The 10,783-nt window shown below is 44.7% G+C and overlaps 2 protein-coding genes across 2 annotated transcripts in view; one reads left to right on the top strand and one right to left on the bottom strand.

Annotated features, from left to right (window-relative positions):
• Positions 1 to 6,755, top strand: part of T265_08340 (hypothetical protein) — a gene marked incomplete at both ends in the record, with an annotated part of 11,779 nt that extends 5,024 nt beyond the window's left edge. Inside the window, 3 exons of the mRNA XM_009174108.1 lie at positions 1,217 to 1,347; positions 1,574 to 1,719; positions 6,188 to 6,755. Coding sequence (XP_009172372.1) covers positions 1,217 to 1,347; positions 1,574 to 1,719; positions 6,188 to 6,452 — 542 coding nt within the window. The remainder of the gene's footprint in view (positions 1 to 1,216; positions 1,348 to 1,573; positions 1,720 to 6,187) is intronic.
• T265_08341 (hypothetical protein) lies at positions 1,670 to 6,111 on the bottom strand (the record flags this gene model as incomplete). Its single annotated transcript, XM_009174109.1, has 3 exons — positions 1,670 to 1,787; positions 1,816 to 1,959; positions 5,951 to 6,111. 3 exons carry the CDS (start codon positions 6,109 to 6,111, stop codon positions 1,670 to 1,672), a joined length of 423 nt encoding a protein of 140 aa, XP_009172373.1.
• Positions 6,756 to 10,783: the final 4,028 nt, after the last annotated feature.

The following is a 10,783-nucleotide window of genomic DNA, read 5'->3' as shown; positions in this document are numbered from 1 at the left end:
CTTCCCTTGTATGAAAGCTAGTTGAATCAGTGTCGTTCCATTAAATGCAGACCTTGAGGGTTTGTGTACCGGAATTGTGAATTACTGACTGCGACCAGCTGAGTTACCCGTGACCAACTTGTGTCTCGGAGGAAACAACTTCCATGTCACTTTCGTTGTCTAATTGTCTGGAGCTTGAGAAGCCAAACTATTGAATAGGCTGAAGTGAGACTGCTGAAGCAAAATTCTGGTGACTCGTTCAGCTGTTCGATTCCCAAAGCTATGGGGATCTCGCTTCGACTGTACACAAAACACGTTTTGCCCTTCTGAGTGGATCGTGTATTCGTCGATAACAGACAGCAGTTCACAGCGTGCTTAAAGGACACTGTGCCTGCTATACCGCCACGTCCATCCCAGTCCATTTGACCGCTAATCACTAACAAGATGCCGGTCTCTGCCATCTACGCCGTCTATCAGTTACGCCATCATTCGTCACCTACCAACTATGCCATCTACTACAAAGCACTCTTCCACGATTCCTGTTTGAAAAGACCCGGCTGTAATTATGGTACTCAGTAAATTACTACCGAATTCCTTGGAGCAACCAGCGCCGTATTCTCATTTCCCTAAATCACCCTCCCTTTCATGACCACTTATATGTGTGTGACGTTCGTTCACAACTGAAGAAGAAGCAGGAAAATGATGCCATCTCATCTGTTGTCCTCTTACCGTCCTGAATAAATGGGTATTTCGGCATATTCATCGCGCGTTATCCGCTTGGGTGGAAGAATGAACTTCGGACAAGTTTTTCTGTATTTGTACCAATTGCTGCGGTTATGTTTCGTACTCAGAATCGCCGCTAGTTGGTTATTCCACCGGGGAAATAGGGCAAATAAATACGCACACACCTCAATACTTTGAAAGTTTAGGTTTCTGTCCGTCTCTTACAAGACACCTGGTTTGATCAGTAGCTTGATGTGGTCTCCCCAGAGTTCATTCCTGAGGTGACTAACTCACTGGAAGCAACCAACTACGTTCTGCATCTTCTGTCAGACAGTCTTGATGTTTACGGACCAGAAAGTCCGTAGTTCGAACCCGACCTCTGCATTTCGACCTTTGTCTAGGTTTGGGTAACGTGGCAGTATCCCCGCTCTTGTGCTAGGAACCGGGAAGGTGTTACATCTTAACTATTTATTTATTTTATTTAATCCATTTACAATTTAGTGTTTTACTTTAGGAAACAAGAATGTTGGACTTGGCCCACTGGATGAGATTCAACGGAACCGTCAGTGTTCTGTCGAAGGTTCTCAAACTTTTGAACCACTATTGTACCAAAACAAAACTTCGCATCTTGTTCGAATTTGTTTGGTGGACGCGTTACTGATAACGGGTTATGGATAACACCAGTGGTTCATATATCCGGTCCATCTGTTGTACCCCAGTAAGGCGGACAGGCCTCGTGTGCCTGTGCATCCGAGGATCCTACAAAATACAGAATCGAAATTCCACCATGTTTATTTTCTTATTTATTTATTTATTCATTTCAAAGCCGAATCTTACCATGACCGTTTCTCTGCTATTCTCTTTCTTTCAGATTCTCCTAACAGAATTGAATACGTTCTACTTAAAATACGTACTTTGGGTACCCCCTCCGCACATTCTGTGTTTCTTGCGACTGCTATTTTCTATTCTATGGGGCGGACCGGCGATTTATGAATACTTCCAATATATGGATGACCCGTAAGTCATTTGACCACGTTCCGCTAATTCGATTGAGCGTTCTTTTCCAGACTAGCTTGCTATTATTCCTGATTCATGAGAACAGTCTAAACTGACCGTAATTTAAACAAGAATCGAACTGGGGGACTTAGATAAACATGCGTCGTAAAAAATCGTTCAGCAGTAACACCCTTCCGATGCCTAGCCACCACGCCACCTGAAGGAAGCACGGGGGCTGCGGTACTGCCAGGTTGCCCAAGCCTAGACAGGGGAGTTTAGATGCTGAGGTGGGTTCGAACCACGGACCTTTCGGTCAGTAATTTCGCGCCCTAACCAATTAGACCATCTCCCCCCATGCATACTTTTCCGTGCAATATCTTCTCGTCATCATCGATTCACTCTTCAACACTATATGGAACCGAAAAATCCCTCCTCTCCCAATGAATAAGACAAAAAAGCATGGTGGTTCATTCGTGGACTGCCATATCTTCTTCTGGTGTCTGTTTTGAAGATTTACTCATGGGAACATCAGGCTCGTAGCACCAGGAGGACTCAGACAAAAGCTAGGCGCGGGTGATCCCTTGTTGAACGTGTGATCGATTTTTTTCACTGTAGTCCTCGGTTGCATCATCCCAATCGGTCGTGGAGGATAGCCAGTTTCGACAGGAAATCGGACTGGGGACGTTGGGTTGTCTTCAAACTAATCACCCACAATCGGAACCTGAGGGAGGGTATTAGAGAAGGATGACTGCAACAGAAAATGGGGTAGGAAAATCACAGAGATGTTGGAACTGCTCCCGTTTGCAACTACCAATCCGCCCACCTCGGGCCGTATATTATCAGTATCACTATATTTGTTTCTTTCGTTGTACTGGCTGCTTGCCACTTTTCAGTTACTTTCGGAGCTTTGGAATGTCAGAGTTTCAGTTCCACATTTCAACAGAGACCTGCAAGTATGGGGCCAAGTACAGTGTGGTCAAGAAAACCGGTCACCGATCGATTCTCTGTCCACAGTATGTATCGAATCCGGCCATAGCCCTGAGTCGTTTCGCGTTTCTGTCCATGGTGTACCACGTGAGTTAATGCGACACTGTATAGAACAGATCAACGACAGAAGTACAGAAAGAGCAAACTTGACAGATCCGATAGACCACGCATTCTGCTCATTCGGCTGTGGTTGGACGTTAAACTCGCGTTGCCATCGCTTGTGATTAGGTGCGCATAGTTGTTTCAGACATCCATGCCATGTGGTGGCATTCAAACTGAGTGCTTGGTTAGCCAATTTTTTCGGCTTTATTCGTTTTTATCGACATAATCCGGACATAGTACATCAAAAGTTGGTCTAGAAGTTTGCTTTTCAAGATTGGGTCCGTCAGGTGTAGTCTAAACACGTATAGACAGACAAAACAGTCGAACAAAAGCGTTGGGTATCGGTAATGTCGATACTCGACAAGAGAACGACGCTGTTTAAGAAAGTCATGTTCTGATCACCTGAAGCTCAGCCACACCAAGCCCATTAGGTAGGCATGGAAGAATCGGTCTGCGTACCAACTTGTTGGCGTTCGGACCGTGTGTCGCGTGTTCAGGTTTGTGCATTTAGTGATTTTGATTGGGGGTTAATTACAATTATAACCGATTCTTGCGTTAGCCAACTAACGTGATTACCAGATTCTCTTCTGGTTGCTATGCTTCATTCTGATTGGTAGCTTCTCACACAGATCGCCATCATCGCCAATTCATCAGGCCGGTGTAATGTTCGTTTATTCCAGTCAGCTGACCTCCGGATACTGGTGTCATAGGGAAGAACGTGATCAGGGTATGGTCGATAAGGTTGTGCGAGAATTCTTGCCACCTTATGAATCGAATTCATCCATTGTACCCACGGTTGCGTGTGTTCCGAAGATCAACAAGTTGGACCCCTCAAGCAAATAACCAAGTGACTTATCCCTTTTACAGCCAACTAATGGTTTTGATTTAGGACAGAGGAGTACCTCTTATGTCCTGTGCTTTCTAAACTTCCCACTCTTTCTTCTGTGACGAAGCTCAACGCAGTCTACTTTGTTCAACTGTGCTCTTTAGACTGTCGGGGGATTTGACCAGCCGCAATGTGTGTGACAGAAAGGGTGTCATCGTTTACCCAAAGCACTTACCTCGTCAGGCATGTGTACCGACGGCTCTCAAACGCTGTACTATTCCGATGCATTCATATTCCCTCTCTGAGGCACGCACCTCGTCAATTAGTACACAGATTATTGTTAGAACCACGCGTTCTTCGTCAACTCTCGAAAGTGAAAGTTGATTGGCTCTGTGCCTACTACTTTATATGACAGTCAACCATTTTATATCAGAATTAGACTAATCCATACGTCTTTATTAAAACGTCCGAGAAGGCGTGATTGGCTATATAGACCTCCTCCCCGCGAGACGGTACATTCAAGTCCAAACTGTGCTCTGGTTGACTCTGTGGACTTGCTAACCACTCTCAGTATCAATTTGTCCTGCTGAGTCATCATGAATTGCGGACAATCTCCTTGAGTCCACCGTCCGTTACCCTCCTCCCACCCTCGCTCTTTACTTTCCCCCATTCATGTAGTCCACCGAAACTGTCTAAATTGAAGTCGCTTTGTTCTTGAAAACCGCTCAAAGTTCGGATCGATGATTCGATTTGTTCTCTATGGAACAGCTGTCATTCGTTTCGTGGTACTGTCTCATCTTTGAGCACATTATTTTGGTTTTCGGCTGATCTAAGGCTACAGGGAAAAGCCTTTTCATCACCTGCAAAAAACACTCAATGCCGCTTTTTCTCATTCGGAAAGCTGTAGATTACGTTTGTGGGTTGAAACGTTTTCATAACTAACTCTCATTTCGGGAATCAATGTTCCAGTAATGTTGACCCATTCACCCTGTTGTTTCTGCCTAATGACTTGCCTGTCGTCTTACTTCGAAAGGCTAATTGGATGGGGGTTGCTCGAAACTGGTATTTTTCTCTGCAGGTGATCGATAAAGTCGAGACATGCATCGGACTTAGGTCCTCGTTTTCCACCTGGTTCGGATCCCCCGGGACATAAAAATAAAACTTGAAAATTGCAAATAATGGACTTCTGCAGAAGAAACGCAGTCTGCTAAATTTCAGGGGAAATCGTGTCAAACTGTCACATACTTATTTGGTTTTTCAGGTGATTTTCAGCCGGATTACATCGATTTAAGCAAAGCGAATTCAATTTGCCATTTTCCTCCAATCGAACCCAGTGAAAGGGACTATCCCTAGGAGAGGTCGTTTGACGGAAAATCACTTTTTGGGATTGGTTTTCGTTTCACTTTGTAGAATTTGTATTCAAATTGTTCGTGTAAACAACTCACTTACTGTGTTGACGCAACCATTGTGGCAAATCCACTCTCTTTTTAAAATTAAACAATAGTGTGAACCTTCGCCGTACCCGACGTGTTAGGTGAGTGTGTTAGCAACGCACGCTGGATGCACCTTGATCAGTAGTAGTAGTAATGGAAAGAGCTACCTTGTATTCTGATGAAATACACTCATTTTGAGACTCGTCTGAATTCCAGCTAAATGTCTCGTTTGTGATATAACATGAGGTTGACGGTTGAATCTGAAGAAGGGCGAAACCGATTCGTGGACCGTCGCAGAGGTTTCAGCAAACTTATGAGTAATGTTTCCAGCGGGAAATCCCACTGGGGGGTTCTTCGTCTGCCTTGAAACTCTGTAACGAATTCACTTGGCCCAACGAAACTTTTGTGTTCAGAACGACACGGTACACAGCAATACATTCACCGGTTGCTTGCCACTCAGGCTGTTCAGAACGTCTTCTGATTTGTTGGAAACACCTACGAACCATGTATTCGGTAGATCACTTCCAGGACTTCACCAATCCACTTCTTTGACTGCTAGCTTTCCGATTCCGATATTCAGTCGTCGAACTTGTTCATCTCAGGCAAGGAGCGTGCGTGATGCCGTGGGCACCAGTGACCAACTCGGACACGCTTTAAACTGGCCATTGTCTCGGCCAGCTTCTTGTTACCATTCCGTAGTTCCCACCAGGCAGCTACACCATTAATCAGGACGCCCATTAAATCAGATATTATGTCTAATCCGGCCATAGCCCTGAGTCGTTTCGCGTCGTGGCTTGAGAAATGCAAAATAGTTCATGGACGAATTAGAACGCATTCTTTTTTAAAATCTTTCAGCTGTAGCACTCTTTGGCGCCTAGGCTGCCATGCCACCCGAAGGAAGCACGAGGGCTGAGATACTGCCAGGTTGTCCAAGCCTAGACAAGGGAAGCCGGGAGGCAGAGGTCGGGTTCGAACCACGGGCCTCCCGGTCAGTAAATTCGCGCTCTGACCGATCGGGCCATCTCGCACATTCTTTATAATGATGGTGAGGGAGTCACAGCCCATTGTTCATTTGAGCGTTCCGTTTTCCTTCTGCCGCTAATAAGAATTTTATTACGTATCCCTTTTTTATTCTCTTCAGAAATTGCAAACGTTTAGGTCGCCAGGTGTGGATGCTTTCCAGCGTCATCATTACCGAGCTGTTGATAATTCTGAAATTCGGCTGGAACACGGTCACCAAACCTCTCCCTCGCCACGTGGCTTTATTCTGGCTAGTGGCGATCGTCGGTCTAACCTTGTGGACGTTCTGGCACTTTTACATCACCAGGTGGCTGTTCAAGATGAGCAAAAAGACGGACCAGGAACTCTTGAAGCAAAGTGAATCGGACCACTCTCACACAGACTGAGATCCTGAGCCCCAGTTTGGACTATCCCTAGGTTTGATGAACTTGGTGTTGCTCGACTATTTTCAGCTATTTTCGACAACCTTATGTAACGTTTTATATTTTCGAAGCTATGTCTGAAATGTGTTTTGCTATTTTTTAATTAGGGCACACACCTCTAGTTCGAAGGTGCGTGCCTTTCCTGTCTTCCTTCGATTTTGAGAACCGATGTCTTTATGTGATTTCTACTGTTGTATTTCTCCGCTATACCCTTGATGGCCTAAAGATTTCACATCATGGAGTTCATTTAATATTACGTGTAGTGAGAATTTTTATTACTGTCTTCATACCTTGGATAGGTTTTGTAGGGCTGTGGACATTTTTGTGGATTTTTTCACGATTGTGGCACGATATCAAAGTAGTTTTTGGGCTACTTCCAAAATATGAGTAACATGTTCAGAAAGGCAATATTACACGGTCATCCGGTTTACAGCCACTGTCGTTTAGGCTCCCGTTACGCAGCGCGATCCCGCTCATGCTTAAATTCGATGAGGTTGTTAAACACCGAATACTGTCACAGCTGTCTTAGCATACCAATTTGGTTTTGACGGGAGCGTCGCTTGAAACCCAACTGAATCTCTCATTTAGGATGTTCTCCAGTAAACTCAGATAAACGTTTGCCGCATATTTTTGGGTGTAACCTACTTCTAACTAAGGCTACCGTAAGCATTTAAGGGCTACTTAGTTGTCCGGTGGACCGTAAGGCACTTTGGAATGCTCTGGCGAAGAACTCAGGTTCTTGATACCTCCCAATACAGTCAACTTCTAACTGAAGTGAGTTGCTGAATTTCCTCTAAGTTTGTGGATTCGTGCACTACACACTCCGACGCGTTTTTGTGTGCCGCTCACCTTTGGCTGGATTGGCAGCCTACCTTTCGTAGGTCCATCAGTCGTTGGAGGACCAACGTTAGATTGTTCGTTCCCTGAGTGCTACCTGCATTCAACTCTCCAGCTGGTGATTTATTCGGAATACTGCACCTCTGGGTGTCTCGCACCGGACTACACCAAAACAGACTCGATATCTTGTTGAGTCTGCATTGTGCGCCTATATTTTATCATGGAGTATTTAACAGTCGTGATCCGCGTCTCTCATTCATGTTTGTCGTACATCGAATTCGCGGTCGCCATATTGAAACCCCACTGGAAACGTGAGCTCTCTACTTGCTACTAAGTCCTTAATCAGATTGGACGAGTATCGTCATGACGGAACACACTACTTATGAGGTTGCTAAAACCCCTTGACAGCACTCGACCGATCACTGCCTTCTTGAGACTCTAGGAGATGACATTGAATTTCACAGCTTTGGCCAGAGTACTCCGGACATGATGTGTTATAAATTCACAGAGTGTCTGCAAAAGACAAGTTTTGATGACAGCCTTGTGTGCAGTGTTCCGCTTTCTCTACAAAAATATCAGCCATAAGCTACCTCAAATGTGAGCCTCTTTATTTCATCTGAATTGTACATTGTACACTGAACAAGAACGCCTGAAGACACGTTGTTGACAGTGTGATATGACCAACTGTGCAACAGCCTCGCCTAAGCCTAGCGAAAGAATTAGCTGGTTGTCAACGTCTGACCGCTGAATGATGTTCACAGTTTGGTTTTGACGGAAGGCTCACTCGGAACTCAGCTGAATTTCTTGTTTATGATGTTTTTTTCTCAACTGAATGTGCTGTCCCAGGCTGCAGCGTGTTTCAGTTGGTATGCTATTCGACACATCGCAACACACTGAGTAAAAGTCTAAACCAAACTGGTATGCAGATGAGTGTCTAAGAGGAATTTTGTGCAATGAGAACATGAGGTTGGCGGGAACTCGGAGACCGATGACCCACAACATAAGCGATACCGGTCGTGGGCTGTCGAAGATTTTTCAGCAACCTTTTGAGTAGTGTGGTATCACACATACTTTGTTTGTCTACTGATCTTCCAACTCTACTGTGACTCGCGTCGAAGATTGCTTTTAAGGGATATCCTGTACTGATGTACTTTTGTTGAATAGCGGAATGATGGATGCAGATGACGCAAGACGAGTAAACTATTTGTCGCCGAAGATTCCTTACAATCCATGAACTTTTCGGCATTTAGTTATCTGCCTTTTCGCCCAACTTCCGTTATCTTCTTCGTCTCCTGTTCTTTGCTCTTCGCATATCCCTCGCTTGAAGTGAATGGCTTCGCTGGTGTAAATAGACGAGATGTCCCTTTGAAAACAACCCACATTGCAACGGTAAATCTAATAAACTGAATCCAAAATTTGATCAGGTATTTTTGGAATAGAGAGGTTTGCGGTCACCTTGAAATGCTAGATCTAACCGCCTTACTGTTAACTATTGGGAGTTACGCGAAAATCTCGGTCGAATGCTTAGTTACTCAGGAAGGTTCACTGGAAACTAGCGTTTCGGAAGTGCCCTTGACAATTTCGGCTCTCCGTTATGGACCACCTTTTTCGTAGAAGCTAGTATGTACGGACACTATGTGCAAGGGAAGGTTATCTCTGTTTAGCTATGTCAAGCCTGGATTTACAATAGCCTAGTTTTGAACTCTACTGTCCACCTCTTGATAAGGCCCACTGGACTGGACAACCGAACTTTGGATAGAAAATTGTGATTTGTCGAGACCAATGCCTTAGAGTAATGGTGGTTGCAGTCAAAGCCGGGATAACTACAGTTCACTGTAAACCCAGTCGCTTGAGTAGAACTCAGTTGTATTGGTGGCACTCCAGTTGAATGATTGAGTTCCTCAGACGATCACTTTATAGCAATTGATTTTGTCTCACACCCGAAGGTTAGACGAAGTTTATCCAACCCAGTCAAAGAGCGGGCCACACGGTACTGCTAAGCTCACTCAAGTTCTGAAGGATTGAGTTCAGAGTTTAAAGTGCTGTCGAGGCCGAAGTACTCTTCAGCTCCCCCCTGCAAGTGAACTTCAGCGTAGCCCTCTTACATTCAAGTAATAGGTCTTCACTGACTGTGTTTGGGGTGGATTTTTAACAAAGTATTTCTGTACACAAAGATTAAATTCCGCAGGCGGATAGAAGAAAACCGCAACCTTCATCTTTGGAGATCTGAAGCGCTGAAATGAGATGTGAGTAACAGAAAGGCGAATTTCCAGCAGCCATGAAATCCCTTTTTGTGGTTTAGGAAATAGACGTTTTAGAATGGGATGAGAACGGCGAATTGATATCAATCCGAAAAAGCAAGCGTAGTCCAGTAAAATCATCAGTTCAAGAGGCAAAACCGCTGGAAGAATGCAATAAATGCTAGTGAGCTTAAGCTAAGTACAGGGTGATTTTCGTTAAGTCGACCAAATTAAAAACTGAGTTGTATGTCTTTCTACATTAAGCTACTACCGGTCTGGGCCAAAGAAGAATGCAATAAATGCTAGTGAGCTTAAGCTAAGTACAGGGTGATTTTCGTTAAGTCGACCAAATTAAAAACTGAGTTGTGTCTTTCTACATTAAGCTACTACCAGTACCCACTGGGCCAAACTGAACACCACGTTTAGGCAAGACATCAGCTGATCGATGTGTCACAACACGGTGTAAGTGTCTTCGCGATATTCAAATTCCGTTATGGGCGTAACATGGCAGTTGTCGCTGTTGAATCACCATGCGCACAAATGTCTTTATGACTCCGTCTACTTCAATCCGTTTCTCCCCTGGGACTCCAAACCGGCCTCCCAAACTTTCATCCAATGAGACCGTCTGCCGTTTTATACCAGGTGGCACCGCAACTTGCTCCGATCCTGTCAAAATTTAAACGTTCGACCAACCATTCGCTGTGGAGTGATTTCACCGGGTGCATCCTTTTGGTTTTTACGCTGGCCCATTAATTCAGGCCAAGCATTTAGCCAATTTTGGCCTCGTGGCGTTCGTCTCAGTGAGACACACTTGTAGCGACTGGACGGCCTAAAAATTCAAAAAGACCTTGGAAAAAGTTTGGAACCGATTGAGAAGTCATCATTTCAGAAGAGCTTGGTAAACAATCGGTAGTTTTTATTTGGGCAACGTTTCGCTTTTGAGACAAAAGCTTCATCGGGCCAAGTGAACAGGTCACAAAATTGGCCAGGTTATAAGACAGACGGGGAACCAATCAGTAAGTCCTCTTCAAACTGGATCAGTGTTCCAGAGGGGGAACACTCTGCGCTCTGCATTGGTGCAATTGAAGGATCGCCTCCCGGCAAACAGAAACAGGGACTGTGTCTACAAAATCAAGTGTAATGACTGCACCAAAGTCTATATAGGACAGACGGCCAGGGAACTACACATCAGAGTCGGAGAGCATAGTAGAAAAATAA

The sequence above is a fragment of the Opisthorchis viverrini genome (genome assembly GCF_000715545.1).
Source record: "Opisthorchis viverrini unplaced genomic scaffold opera_v5_214, whole genome shotgun sequence".
Lineage (NCBI taxonomy): Eukaryota > Metazoa > Platyhelminthes > Trematoda > Opisthorchiida > Opisthorchiidae > Opisthorchis > Opisthorchis viverrini.
The sequence above is the reverse complement of the archived record's forward strand: the minus strand, read 5'-3'. Positions and strand labels throughout refer to the sequence as shown.